We start from the raw sequence: 16,127 nt of genomic DNA, 5'->3' as shown, positions 1-16,127 counted from the left end.
TATTGAGCACACAAGTCAGCAAATGTATGTAATTTCAATAAAACCAATTAATTAATTAGGTAAATAATTTTTTTTTGAAACAAAACTTTCTTTTTTTATTTTTAAATGTGAAAATTAATTTTGATATTATTTGTTTAAGTATTATTTTACATTATTGAATTTATTACGAACGGAAATCTAATTTAAGGTGCCCATAAAGAATTAAATTAAAAAGCAATTAAATTTGTTAGGTTTTTTTTTCGTTTATTTTAATTTATTAAAAACTTTTTGGATAAAATAATAATTTAATGGGTTTTTATTACTGATTTTAAATTTATAAATCTTTAGTTGTTTTCATTTTTATAAATTAAATTATAACAAAACTGATTTTTCCTCTTTTGGATTTGGGCATAAGTCAATCAACTTTGTTTATTCAAAAAAATTAGTAATGTTTGCGATTGCGACTTCTTTTTTTAAAATCATTTAGCACTTCGTTTTATTAAAGAGTATAATCGTGTTTTTTAATTTTCTTTCAATATTGTCAGTTGAATATATTATCGAATATCATAATTCTTTTGTTTTTATTTTTAAGAAATTAAACCTTACTTTGTTTTTTCTTTCAGAATTCGGTAATTATTCAATTTAACTTTATTATTTATGTGAAATAATAATAATAAAAAATAGTGTTTTAAACGTTTTTTTTGTTTAATTTATTTAGCACTTTGTTTTAAGCATACAAATAATTTTTAACGAACTTATTTTTTAAATTTTCTTTTTATATTGATAAATTTCAATTTTTTTTTTTTATTGTTTATTTTTAAACTAAGAAATCTTTCGCTATTTGCGCGATCATTTTTAGAAAATATAACATTAATATCTTTCTTAAGCAAAATATATACCTCAAATTCATAAATTGATTAAAATCAATCTGAGTATGAAGTTTTGATAGAAATCCGACTTTCTGCGCCTTACAAGAAATACTATATCGCGATGCAAAACTGACGATGCATCACGATATAAAATTTCTTATATGGCCCAGTCCTAGTTGAGTGCTAGACCAAGTACTGAAAATGGTGCACGAAATAGAAAAAGTAAGTATTTTCAATGAGATTTTAGTGAGTGTAACTTTTATGAAAATAAAAAGAAAATTTTACAGTTATAATATTGAAATAATTTTAAAAAAATAAATTATAGATTACTAACAAGAAAATATTGTAATGAAATAACAAACTGATTAAAAATGAATCTAAATTATCAAAATTAAAAGTTCGAAATCTTTATTACTGTCAAATTTTCGTAAAGTTAATTATCAAATTTTAGGAAAAGTCTTATATCATTTATTACAATTAAAATATTCAGTTTCTTTACGCATATAAGTTATTGTGTGTCTCGAATGATTATTATTTTGCAATATTTACCAAAGTTAAAAATTTTGAAATATAATCAAAACTGTATGGGTCAGACACCTGACATGATAGACTTACTACAACGGGTCGGATTGGTGTGATGCTGCTGAACTGTAGTTTGGTACTCCTACTGAATTTAGTGGGAAGAAAGAAAAACCACCATTTATGATGGCTTTTATGTTTGGACTATACAAGTAGTATTATTCTGTTTCGACATTTAATCTGATTTCGATTGAATCAACACTTCTTTTGAGGTGTCTATTTAAAATGAATATCATTTTCGATTAATTAAAACTTCTTTAGTCCGAGCAAATAGAGAATTGGAATTTAGCTTTAGGGTGTTAATGATAGTTAAGAAGAGTTTCACATTGCATTAACACCGAAATTTTTTCTCGAATACAGAATCTTTAGTTAACTTTCTCCTTTTGAAAATCTGCTATATTAATCATTTTGCATAATTTAGTAATATATTAAGCCAGACTTACTTGTCATTAAATTGCCTTAAAAAGGGACTGTTTTTAACCAGAGCAATGGACCAGTCAGATCGGACTATCCCATCTTTTGCAACGTACAAATCGCATATGACGCTATCATCCGAGTACTTATGCATTTGTTTCACCAACATAGATCTGCAATGGAATATCTGTTGAATTTACGTTGAATAAAAGTCTCGTTATACTTTTGTTTTTCTTTAGAAGTTATTTTAAAGGAATTTTATTTCCAAAATGTTTTTTCGTTCACAAGAGATTTTTTTTCTAATAACTTTTAATCGAGAGATTTATTAAGCAATTCCGCAAGCAAGCTCTGCGCTTCATTGTTACCATTAAATAACCTTAGTTCTCAAAGCGACTTACGCAGATCTACATACGGGATACTAACGTGAGAAGAGATTCCTCTCCACCTTATGTACTTCCGTAATATTTGAGCAGCCTAGAATTTGTCAGACCTAACAGAAGGTGAACATTTTATTGCACTGCTGTGGCTTATACATATTACTATGCCGTAACACTACATTAATCAATTCATTACTGTATCGTGCATAATGATTAAAACACATAGCGATGTATTAAACCATTTAAAAATGCTTAACATTATAGGAATACATTTAAGGAATTCCCAAATTCAAGTGCTTTAAAAAAAGTAAGCTGCTTGCTAATTCGTAACCGTATCCGAATTAAATAGTAAATTACGCAGTTTAATTAAAACTAGGAGGCTCCGCCCCCTGCTCGCTAAAGCTCGCCAACCCCCGAGAATTGCTACGCAATCCTATGTTGTTCACGCCGTGAACCATGGCTCGCTGCGCTCGCTCGCCAATGAACACAATGTTCCAGCACAAAGACATAATATATTATCATCAAAGACATAGTATTTTATCATCAAAGACATAGTATTTTATCATCAAAGACATAGTATTGTACTTATGTAGAAGAATTCTACCAATGTTCTTATTGGCTTTTAAAAAAGTATATTAGCTATTTAGATCGTACATGGTGAAAAAATCAAAACATTAGCTAAATAAGAAACATATTAGCAAAATAAATTATCAAATATTGCTTCACTAATATTCTGCATTTTAAAGCGTGAAAATTCAATGCATAAATAAACGCGAAATATAAAAAAATTCAGTGCATTCAATACAAACACTTAAACGTTTTTTAGACGTTTAGGTAGCTCCCAGTAGAAAAATATCAATTAAACAGCGGCCTTTTAAAGCATTCTCACTTCAATTAATTAATTCCTAATTGAGTTTAAATTAAATATTGTCATGTTTTTAGTGCATGAATCTGAATTGAACAACCTGATAATGCTCACTCTGGTTATTGTTATCTGGTTGCTCACTACGTGCTCTTGCGCGCCGAAGCATATCAATTAAAAATTAAAACTGTTGCCAGCGCGAGAAAAGAAATATCATCGGTTTTATTGATACATACATACGTACGCATTAGCGTTTTATATAATATAGATAATTTAAGAATTAGTTTACCTCGGAGGAGCTTATTAAGTAGAAAAATCCTGTTGTTCTGCATTGGTAACTGGCTAGACCAAAAGTAATTCAAGGTGGTTCATTTTCTTCGCTTACAAAATTAAGTGACATACGTAAATGACTTGAAGTTGCAGTATTAGTTTATACACTGATGAGCCAAACCATTATTAGTTACTCAGCATTTTTCAATGAAGTCGTTTGTGCAGTGCCGTAATTTCACCTCTCGGGGCCCTGGGGCAAAAATTTTTGGCGGAGGCCCTTTCAAAAACTTTCACTACTCCATCTCTAATCGTCATTTTAGCTATTTATGTATTATGTTAACGAATATGTTTATGAAAACAAGTTATTTGTTCGCATATAAATTGGATAACAAAACATTTTAAGTTTTCCACATGGCAAAATACAAAATTTCAGCGAAATCGATTGATCCTGGGAAATTAAATTTTAAAAAAGTCGTACTTATAAAACTCAATTTCTCAAGAACTAATCAACCAATTTCGCTCTAATTTTGTATTTTCCATGTGGAATTAGATACTTTAAAATGATTAAAATATATATATATATATATATATATATATATATATATATATATATATATATATATATATATATATATATATATATATATATATATATATATATATATATATATATATATATGCTTTGCGATTCAAAAGTTTTCAGACTGTTATTGTCCCGTAGTGGACTGATCGTTAAGACACGGTTCCCAGTAGATCACCGAAGTCAAACCTCACTGGCTGCGGTCAGTGTGCGGGTGTGTGACCACTTGGATCAGTCTGCGTAGGGACCGAGGGTGTGCGGTATTGGTCCTCGTTAAACTGTTCTACCATAAAATGCTCGACTTCGCGTGCAGGTCACCAGGCTACCGAAGCGGGGGTGCCAAACCCCTCTGCAGAGGATCAAACCTCAAGGGATGTTTCCCAGACCGTCGCCAATAGCCTGTTGTGTAGCACTAGTGCAACGTAAATGATCAACAACATCAGACTATTATTAAATAAAAAAATACTAAATATTTACTAAAAGTTATTTTTTGCATGGAATTATCTTTAGATAAAAGAATTTTCTAATAGTGAGCAAAAATTTTTCAATTCCCTTAACATTTGGGGGTCCAAACTTTGGATAGCTCACCCGACCCAACTATTGGGACCATATTTCCCAGATTACAGCTACCTATATTACGGGGGTTAGAAAATCGAATCTGTTGAGCAAAAGTAATGTTTATTCAGGGAAAGTATGTTTTTGTGTCTGATTGCGTAACTTAAAATAAAATATCATGCACTAATTAATTTGCATATTTGAAGTCACACCCTCGAATTATTAAGATGGAGTCCTAGAACGTGAAGATCCGATCATTAAATTAAAAGTTATTCAGGATGATACGTTTTTGGTTCACTGCACGTAAATGTTACCAATTTACGGCATCTCACCGAGGAAATGACTAGGGGGGAAAAAGACTATTCATGTTGTCTCCTCTTGTCCCCCATGCCCACAGTAGCAAGATAATGCTAATCATAAAATACCAATTTTATAAACCAGATGAATCCGGTTACTATACCGTTAGGAAGGTCTTTTCAAGACAAAATCATTATAATAATTAAAATTATTTAATTTCAAATCTAAAAGTTTTTGATCTTGTTATGGAAACTGAAGGAAATTATAGACTTTTTTTACTATCGGCACATATATCCACATTTTAGAAAGTCCTAATTGAAAAAATAAACAGAAATTTTTTCTCTATATTCATCGATTAACAAAAAACAAAGTTGCTTTACTCCAATATGGACAGGTCCCTAGAAAATATAGCTATATTTTGAAAAGAATTCGTTCTTGAATATTTGGCCTATGTATTCATGACGCCTTGTAATCATATCGATGGTTCAAAACTAAAACGACATTTCTGCACTCACTTCTCATTCAAATAACATGAGAAGATCGTGCAGAAGTGTCGTTTTAGTTTTGAACCAACGATATGTGGCAAAATTATGACAGAGAGTAATAGCTTTTTTTTTTTTTTTTTTTTTTTTTTAATGAAAGAAAAATGATAAAAAATCAAAGCATATTTGCTAATTAAAAAAAAATTCTTTTTAATGGTTTGTCATGGCAATGAATTTTAATTGCTACGGATTTCTAAGCTGATGTTCATAGCTTTTTTATTAAATTAAATATGATTTTTTTTTTATGTAAAATAAAGATGGCATTTCATTTTTTAATGAAAACAAAGTTGTTAAACACCCTAAAAATTCGAAGTTCCAATTTAAAAAATTTAAAGGTCTTAATAATTCAAAAAATATAAAATCAGAACAAAATCCATGCACACAATAAACAGTAAAATTATCAATTAAAGTACTATACAAATTAAATTTTATATACGAACATAAAAAAAAGCAATTTTTATGTTACCATTCTTATAAAATAATTCTAACAGTATATAAATATAAAATTTAAATGTATTAAATGAGTTAATGCAAACATTTACTACTTACCTCCTTATAAATAAATTTACATTTGGTTTTCTTGTTTTCCAAAGAAATTTTTTATTAAGAATGGGAATTATTGATATCACGATTTATGTTTGAAAAAATGAAGTTGCAAATAATTTTAAAAACTCTTAATTAAAGTTAAATTTTAATTTCAAAAATTGAACAAAACAAAAGGTAACAGAAAATTTATATCTCAATTAAAAATGGTTAATTTAAATGACGCAATTAAATGAGTTAAAAACTGGAATTTAACTGCAACGTTTTACGTTTGTCTCAGAAAAAATCTCTTGACAAAATGACCTAAGTAAATGTTAACAAGAGTCATCCCCTTGGATCCCTTAAAAGCTTACATCCGTTTTCCTAGAACATCTAGATAATTTCTAGTTTAAGACAACTTAAGGGACATATAGATGGTACTGTAAATATATGACATTTTATAAAAGCACAAAAGAGCCCAGGGTCATAAAAATGATTAAGGCAATTTTAAGACGGAAAAGGTCATTTTCCCATGGTGTAAAAGGAGATGGCTATTTTTTGAGGAGTCAAATAACTGTGGGTCAACTCTGTGGGGGGGGGGGGTATGAAGGTTTAAACACCTTCATACCACCCACAGTCAAAAGATGCTTTCAAATATATCTATTAGTCTCAGTGTAGAATGCATTTTTCAGGATGCAAAACAGTGGTGCTTATTTTAGTTTTCTAAACACTTGTTATGTTTTTTTATGATGTGCTCCTCTTCTCTTTTCGTGCTTTTGTTTTAAATTTTTTTAATAAATTAAAAGTTGTAATATGTAGAAAAAAATTGAAACAAAACCGAAGCATTTTTCTTGGGGGGGGGGGATTTCTATTTCAATTTGAAAAATAGCTATCAAATTGGGAAAAAAAGTAATTTCTTTTTCTGAAATTCTCAATTCTGTTTTACTTTATTATAGCGAATGTCAAATTTTCAGAAGGGGAGGCTAAAGTTTTCGATTTGGAAAATAGCTTTAAAGTCGAAAATAAGAGTTAAATATAAATTTCACTCGACTTTATTCTTGCGAATGTCTGAAATTCAGAAGGGGTGAAGTATATTCTTCACCCCCTCACTTTAAGAAGGAAATAAAATTTTCTTTTTGAAAAATAGCTTCAAAGTGTTTTTTTTTTAAAAAAAAAAAACAATTTTACTGGACTTTATTATTTTAAATGTCTAAATTTCTGAAAATACAAAATTTTTTTTAGACCCCCTTACTTTATATCAGAAGAAATTAAAGTTTTATATCCCCTTACTATAATTTAAGAGGAAAATGAAGTTTTTTATTTGGAAAATATCGTCGAAGTTATGAAACAAAACAAGTTTTTTCTTCAAAAATTTTCAACTTTACTTGATTTTATTCTATTATGTCTAAATTTCAGAAAATGAGAAGCAAATTTTTCGCCCCCTTACCTTTATTTCAGAAGAAAATAAAGCTTTCTATTTGGAAAATAGATTCAAAGATGACATATTTTTTTTTAGTTACCAATTTTTATTATTTTTGAGCACATTGAAATTTCAGAAGGGGCGAAAAACTATGTTCGACCCCTCATTACTATTTCGGTAGAAAATAGAGTAAAAGTTGGAAATAAAATACTTTTTCTACTTTTACTTTACTTTTTCAAAAGTCAAAAAACATATTAATCGCCCATAACAGAATAACTTGATGTATAATCTTCAAAGCTGAAAAAGAATAGCTTTTTTTCCCCTCTAAAATTACCTATTTTACTAGACTTCGTCTTGGCGAATAACTAAATATAAGAAGAGGCAAGGCACATAAATGTTAGAGGAATATAAAGTTTTCTATTTCAAAAATAGCTTCAAAATTGAAAAAAATCTTTTTTTTTAAATTACTGATTTTACTTGACTTTATTTTTGTGAGTGTCTAAATTTCAGGAGGGGTGAAACGCATCGTTTGCCCCATCATCTAAATTTTAGAGGGGCCCTCTGCCACTGGGTCTGACGCAATCAACTACATGCAGCTGTGGCCTTTCCCCTTCTCTGCAAAGCGTGTTTGTTCTTTTAAGAAAGGGAAATAATTTGTGAAAAGGTGTTTTACCGTTTTTTACCCTTCCCTTTATGTTATAGTAGGTACGCAATTACAAAAAAAGAAAATTTTCATCAACACTATCTTAACACAATTTCTTTCCTACATATATATAATTAGAGTGCTTTATTTTGAAAAAAAAAAACATGATGTGGTCTCTTCATATGAGGCCCCCTTGACCGTTGGGGCCACGGGGCGGTGCCCCGGCTGCCCCGGTGTAGTTACGGCCCTGCGTTTGTGTGACGTAGAGGGCACGTGATTTAACTACTACTGGAGAAGTTAAGGAATCTTTCTTACAATTATTTTGTGAGTGGTGAGAAAGCCTATTGATTCAAGCGAATTTGATTGAGAACAGATCGTAATGGCTCGAATACTATCAGTACAGATATCTCTGAAACTGCACGACTGGTAAATTGTTAACGATCTGCCGTCGTAGATGAAGCAAAATGGATAAATGGCGATGAAATCAGCTGTAGAAGTTAAAATGTTAAGCGTCCAAGCGTCATCAAAGAAAAGGGACACGCAGTTCAGTGGTTGGATATAGGACATCTCACTTGTGTGCCTCTTTTGACCAAGCATCATCGGATCTTAATCCAATAAGACACATTTGGGGTGTCACAGAAGGGCAGTTCAGAAACACCCTCCTGTCGGAAAAAAATACGACCACTGCTTAGACATTTTGTACAACTTACGGTCTCCAGATTTTTATAAAAAACTGTAGCATCCTTGCCTAAGGCAAGTTGTCACCTCATGATATAGAGTAATGTTTTGGCTGTTCAGAGTAGTTTTTACCTGTCTGCTATCCATGCATATATCGGTGTCCTTTCATCGTGTTCATGAACTCTCTTCATAGTATCTTCTATATGGTACTTTCCTGGGATAACATTATCCTTCATATTTTTTAGCCACAGTTTACGCCAATAATCGGATCCCTATCGAAAAACACAAAACATCCTATTACATAAATACACATTATTGCAGCATTCGGTTTCAAATCCAATTGAAAACTTTTTAAAACCTATTTTTTCAATATTTTTTACAAGTCCGATACATGTTTTCTAATTTTCCTGTGCAATTTTAATGAAAAATTATTATTTATATTATTCACAGATTTTCAATTATTTTTCAATTATCATTCCATTGCGTACATTTTTCTTTTTACGAAATTAAGCCAGTGCAAAATTTTAAAAAGCATGTACAAAAATCATTCAACTGGTACGTTTTAAAAATTTAACATTTGTGACATTGAGTCTTTTACCTACGATGTAAATACAATCCAAAATACGAATTAAAACGTATCAGAATAATAAATTTCGTTTTTTTTTTCTCCACTAAGATCAAAAAGAAACATTTTAACTAATTTATAAACCCCTGATTGTTTTTGTTTCTACTATAAAATGTTTGGTAATAATATTAACCGTTTTTAAAATTAATCGTCTCTTTTAATCTAAGTTTAAAGTAAGATAATATGTCTTTGTTTTTATCATTAATCATTTCTATTTATTACACTCATTTCTGTCTATTACATTTTACCCTTATAGAATGGTTTGCTTTTTATAATTGAAAACACTAGGTAACAAATGCTTTGTTCTTCCGTTTATGTAAATAATTGATATTGTCTTATGCAAGTACCGGGAATTTCAAATATAATCTGAAATTAGTTTTGCTCCTAAAGCTATATAAATTTTTAAAATGATATTTTTTTGTCTATTTTTTGTTGAAATATACAAGTTTGAAAACGTTATATTTATATATAACAGGGGTCCCCTAACAACAAGTATTTGGACACGTGTGATTGAAAAGAAAAACCAATTTTATTTATAATCAATAGTTGGTAGAGCCTCCACGAGAGGCAATTACAACGTGAACCCTCCGGGGCATGCTTTCCACAAGTCCTTGTGTGACGGCTAGTGGTATTTTTTTCCACTCGGCTTGGAGAAGACATGTAAGCTCCTTCACCGATTTTGGACGGGTAGTACACTTCTTAATTCGGCAATCCAACTCGTCCCAGAGGTTCTCGATAGGGTTCAGGTCTGGGCTCTCAGGTCTGGGTAGGCCAGTCCATTCGATTAACCCCATTCTCACCATTGGCAAGCCTTGGTGACCCTCGCAACATGACAGCTGGCATTGTGGTCCTGGAAGTAACAGGGGTCCACCCCGTAAGACTGCCACAACGTAGGAAGCACATTGTGATCCAAAATAGTGCAGTAGGCATCTTGCATGGGACTAATGCCGATGTATGTTCCATACACGATATAAACCGGCGGAGGACGTGACATATCTCAGGACCGCAGATATAGTCATTTGCATAGGTGTCCAAATCGTTATTGGTAGATAGTGTATTCTAGGTGAGTTAAAGCTCAACATCAGGATTGAAATTGCATAGGAACTCCTGTCTGCAAATATCATTGTACGCGGACAGGACAGCCTCTCTATTGTGCCCTGTTCAGAAGCACACAAGGAAACAGTTCCTAATAGGGAAGCATACCTGGTAGCGCATGTGGAAATTTCCGGTCATGGAGCTCCTATGCAATTTTAATACTGATGATGAGCCCTAACTGCCTTAGAAGTTTGTCGTAATATTTATGCGACTCCCTGTTATATATAACATTTTTAACCTTGCATATTTCAAACAAAAAAAAAGAAAAATTATTAAAAATGTAATTTAAATAAAACTGTAGCTTGGAGAGATTGTTGTTTTAAAATATGCTTTAAGATATGCTCTCCTATTGCTGTTTTAAAATATGCTACACGGAAATATCCAAGATCCGTTAAAAACTCTTATGCAATAGAAAAACAAAATTGTTCCCCAGCGTTATTAATATTTAAATTCGTATTTGCTATTAACTGAGCTGCTACATGTGATTCAATTCGAGTACTTTTAATGAAACTATTTATCCAGTAAAAAATATGCTCTAGTCATGATAAATTACCTTAAAATATGAATGAACCTGAGAATTATTTCTTAGCGCCAATAAGGCATTGGGATATCGTTTAACGAGAGACAGTAGGTTGTCTGCTGGACTTGGACTTTTATGCAAGCTTAATCTTGAAGTTAAACTTCCTCCATAGAGGGCACTAAGTATCAACGCTCCCATAAGCCACGTCCCAAGAATAGTTCTAGCTGCTGTTGTCTGAGGCATACGCGTTATAGCTAAAATTAAGAAACAAACATTTTATACATTTGTATATCGAAAGTACTAAAGATACAAATAAATTGAAGTTCAAAAACAAGGAAGACGTGGTTTTCCTCTCCATATAACGCAAATGAGGGTTAGTTCCATCAAAAAGTCTTCCAAGAAGACAATTTTCTCTCAATACTTGATCGAGGAGTTTCCTTGCCTTCTGGATTGGGTTCAAAATTACAAGGCTACGGAGATGAACATTGGTAATCGTAAACTCAAAATTAGGTCGGCTGTTCAATGTCAGTTATAAATAAAATATAAGAAAGCGCTATTTTTGCGGATATAATAGTGTGAGCTGCTGACGAGATTATATATTTCCATTGCTCAATTTTCAAATTTAATTAATTTTCTTAATAATTTCTTCTTTTCTTTAAAATTCTTTTTTCCTTATTTTTTATTCTTTCTTTACTTCGTTTGTGTTTTTATATTAGTGTTTTCATGTCTATGAACTAGCAGCTTATGCGTGGTTAATAAAAAATAATCACCATGCTCTTTTTAGGATTGTATTACTAATATTCTGAACTAAATAGTTATTCGTGACGAGGAAATATCAAATATAAGTTTTAAATTACTCTTTTTTTTTGGCTAGATAGTAAAACTATTAACTAAGTTTAAAGATTGGATAAAAGTGCTCGTATACTTACCTTGACCAAGAAGTGATCTGTACAAAGAGCTGATGCTACGAATAGCTGCATTCACGAATATTTCATTTTTATCTAGGTATCGATTCTGCTTATTTTTGTATGTAGCCTCAAAATAAAGTATGAAACAGTATGCACAAGATCCTGCAATCATCACTGTGGACAAGCTGATCCAGACCTATGGTGAAAATAAAAACATTCAGCTTATATATTCACTAAGACGTTGATTTATTTGTTTGGCTCTTTTTTTTTCATATAAAAAGATAGATGAATTTTTTAAATTTTTTTTTAAAAAATTTAAAAATATCCTTGAATCCATTTTTTGTTCAGTCAGTCTAGAGAATGTGAAAATGCAGAATAAAATGTAATGTTCAAGGCTAGAATTTGTATAGAAAAGGCAATTAGTGAATGCCGTGAGATATAGCTTTCATAAAATAACCTCACCTTGGTAGACAGATTTTGGACCTCTTTTGAATGAGATAACCGTGGGAGATTTTTCTTTTTATGTAGCGCAAATGGTGATTAGTTTCACTAAAAAAGTCGCCGACCGAAGAGATGACACTATCTCGAATTTCAGCGATGCTTTGTTGATACGAACTCTGCTCCCGGTTTGCCCACCACAGAGTGACGTAAAATATCCTGGGTTAGTATAGTTAAATATAGTTTGGGTTAGACTCTCCTTACTGTTAGCCTAACCGTGTGAGGTTTATGTGGTTTTCCTCTCCAAGTAACAGATATTCCGGTTGGTTAAATCAAAAAGTCCTCCACAATGGTAGTTTGTCTCGATGCCTGATCCAGAAGCTCTCTGTTTTATAGATTTTTATAACCAGCTTTGAACAGCTGAGGGAATTCTGAGTTTACGGCTATCAATGTTCAACACTGTAGCCTTGTATTTTGAACCCAACACAGAAGACAAGAAAACTTCTGAATAAAACATTGGGACCAATTAACGTAGATAACTTTTTGTTGGAACTAACTTACATCTGGTGTTACAAGGAGAGGAAAACTGCTAAAATCTCCCATGGTTAGCCAGATATCAAGGGGATTCTAACCCATGGTCCGTCTATCATTGAGTGTATTTTTACGTCAGCACTGTGGCCAATTAAAATTAAGGCTTGTTTTCATTTCTAGTCCTGAAGTTTCCAGTTGGAAATATCTATGAATTCTTAACACTCATTTGAACTGTTCGGGCCTTACCGGTTGTACTCATAGTGTTTTAATAAGCTACCTATAGATTTACCGTCAATTTATCTGTTGCCAAATACACTTCGGACCTTCTTCCACAACATTCACCGGGATCTCCAAGACTTAATGACTTGGCAAAATAAAACAATGTTGAATGAAGTCTAAGAGATAGACTCAGATCTTTTCCTAAGAACAAATCTGATTAAGATATTTTTTTATCATTTAGAACTTTCTTCAATTAAGCTCTTTGATTTTCCTACAATTCGATATTTTCAATTAACTTACTCTAAAATCTATGTCTTGGAAAAGAATCCATGCTCTGCTGTAGAAGGCAGGTGCTCTGTATATAAAACTGACGGTTTCAGGAAATATTGGATGGGTAAGATCGACAGCTAGATTCCTCTGTAGAGTCCAGGAAATGTCTCCTGTTCCTATATCCACTGTCTGTACATAAAAACAATATATTGCATTTTTATATTTAGCATATTTAATTTGTTAAAAAATGAATGTGCGTTTAAAAACATTTTGATTGCGTCAACGAGTATAGCAATATTTAATCAAAATTTTTAAATTTTGAAAATTTACTGCCCATATAGGGTGTTTTGAGCCTTGATGGCTCAGGGGATAGAGCGTTCGCCTTCCAATGAGGTGCACTGGGTTCGAATCTCAGCGATGGCTGGTCGATACGAATTCCGCATCCGGCTCGCACCGGCCACAATTCCGACGAGAAATATTCTCAGTGGTAGACGGATCACTGGTTAGAATCCCCGTGCCGTCAGGCTAAATTGGGAACCGCTGCAGTAGAGGTCACAAATTAATGTCTAAGGGATAAAAAAAACGCTATCAAAACCTGACGAATCACAAACGAAATTAAAGAGAATATAATTGAAATTACATTATTATATTATTAAATTAATAAAAAATTTAGTTTTAAAAAATTACAAATTTTTCTCTTCGGGACCCTGACGAGGTTTCCAAAATTCGAAAGCTACCTGAGCTGTAGCGTCAGTAGTCTCACTTCTTTCCGTGTTCTGAAACTGTCTACTGGTGGATTCAGATGCTTTAAAAAGGATTCTTTTTAAATATAAAGACACTGCTTTATTTTTATTTAATTTTTATTCAGTTTTTAAATTGTGTTAATATTTCATCAGTGTAAAAGAAGAATTTAAATATAAGCAGTGTAAAGGAAGAAATTAAATATAAACGGTATAAAAGAGGAAATTAAATATAAATATTTTTGAATGAACAGGATGAATTTCACAACCTTTCTAATAAGCTCTCTAATCATCCCAGTCCATGTACCATCTTCTTGCTGCATACCATAATCACGATTATCAGCCTCCTTTACTACATAACTACGCAAAAAAGTAAATGAAGTAATGAATAAAAATAGAACAAAATTTAAAAATTAGCAAGTGCGCACAGGCGCTCAATTATTTTCAATTACTTTTTAACCATTTTTTATGTATAATATGTTTTTCTCTTCAACTTACATGTACAATACGCAAAAAAAGAAAAACAGTTGTATTTTTACAAGGAATCAATTTTAATGTTCGGAAAGGGTGACCTTCGGTGTTTGAACTTACGACTTTTTTTAAAATTCGTTTTCTCAGGAACTATTCGATCGATTTCGCTCAAATGTTGCATTTTGCCTTTAAGATAACGTAGAAAATTGCATACCGTACAATTCTAAAGCTTTCCGAATATAATGAAAAAATAATAAAAGAAAAGTAAATATTTACCAACTATTTTTAGAATGGGATTATCTTTGGATAAACGAACTTTATAATTGCGAGCAAATTTTTTCAACTTCACTTAAAAAGTTCTCAATATATAGCAAAATATGCAAAAAGTAACATTAAGAGGTCCAAAACTTTGGAACGCTCTGCTGCCCAAATTATGGTGACCACATTTCCTAGATTGCGGCTACCTACTATATTTTGGGGGTCTGACATCAGGCACGAAGTGTCTTTTTGTGCCTGATTTTGTAACTTAAAATAGCATCTGCTTTAATTATTTAGCATATATGAAGTCCTTCCTTGAATCAATCAAATTGAGTCCTGGAGCGTGAAGATCCAATCATGAGATCAAAAGTTATTCATGGTGATCTGCTTTTTTTTGTTCTTTTCTTCTTCTTCTTGCGCATGGTACAAGCAACATAATTTAATTGATCTGATTAATTTAATATGCAGGTCAAAATTAGATAGGTAATTTAAAGTTATCATGTATTAAATATCTTACGTGAAATTGAACATATCCCCAAGAATATTAATGACTCTAAATATGTATCCTCTCCATTTTCTTTTTCCAGGTAATGGTGGCTCTTTTATGGGAGGGCTCTGAAACATAAACATTTATGGTACAACATAAAACAATGTGGTACAATATATCTAAGCACATATGAAACATAAGCAAATTTGGTACTAGCATTATGTAGATCCTACATCAATAGAAGGACTTAGATCAATATAATTAAGAAATATTTTCAAACAAGTGTTTTCGATGAAAAAATTACTAATTTTTCCACGTTGACAATTAAATATTTTGCCCATTGCGCTGACATCCTGCAGCAGGAAACTTGTGGATTACTGGATATTTGTAGATTGCTTCTATTTGGAAACAATACTAAGGAAAAATTTTATTTAAAATGTGGCCCCATCACTGCATCGTCCCAAGCTATTCAATAGCAATTGATAGGTATTTTGTCTTTTTAGGTTATTATTTACAGACATTAAATAATTTGTCATTTTTTGTTATAAAACATAAGGATTTTATAATACCTTCTTTAAAATATACTACCGATTGAAGGCATGACGTGTACGTACTTTTTAAATAACAAATTAGCAATATGTGTCAGGAATTTTTTTTTTTTTATTGAAAAATGCTCTCCGAAGACCGTTGTATGCTCTGGGAAAAGCGATGTAAGTTTGATTTATTTTATTTAATTTTAAATTCTCGAAAAAAATTTCAATTCTCTCTAGTACTCTCTCTTTTTTCTTTTTTAATGAAAAATATTATGTGTACCCTCTGTACCACCTTCAATTCTGAAATACTTACTCATATGGTTACAGTAGTTTCACATTTTGGATTGCACTTGTGCCAAGTACTTTGATGAAATTCAAAAAGTTTGAAGCATTTATTAACATGATTTATTTGTTTTACATGTAATTTTTTGTAGTTTATTAAATT

At 31.4% G+C, this 16,127-nt stretch overlaps 1 protein-coding gene across 1 annotated transcript in view; it reads right to left on the bottom strand.

Moving 5' to 3' along the window:
- The window catches only part of LOC107450220 (ionotropic receptor coreceptor Ir25a), a 37,143-nt gene that overhangs the window by 8,199 nt on the left and 12,817 nt on the right, over positions 1-16,127 (bottom strand). Inside the window, exons 5-11 of the mRNA XM_071181393.2 lie at positions 15,180-15,277; positions 14,203-14,293; positions 13,224-13,382; positions 11,757-11,931; positions 10,861-11,081; positions 8,720-8,859; positions 1,871-2,014 (exon numbers count right to left, since the gene is read on the bottom strand). Coding sequence (XP_071037494.2) covers positions 1,871-2,014; positions 8,720-8,859; positions 10,861-11,081; positions 11,757-11,931; positions 13,224-13,382; positions 14,203-14,293; positions 15,180-15,277 — 1,028 coding nt within the window. The remainder of the gene's footprint in view (positions 1-1,870; positions 2,015-8,719; positions 8,860-10,860; positions 11,082-11,756; positions 11,932-13,223; positions 13,383-14,202; positions 14,294-15,179; positions 15,278-16,127) is intronic.

Source organism: Parasteatoda tepidariorum, chromosome 8 (assembly GCF_982258835.1).
Source record: "Parasteatoda tepidariorum strain Cologne lab strain chromosome 8, Ptep-v5.0, whole genome shotgun sequence".
In the NCBI taxonomy this organism is placed as follows: Eukaryota; Metazoa; Arthropoda; class Arachnida; order Araneae; family Theridiidae; genus Parasteatoda; species Parasteatoda tepidariorum.
The sequence above is the reverse complement of the archived record's forward strand: the minus strand, read 5'-3'. Positions and strand labels throughout refer to the sequence as shown.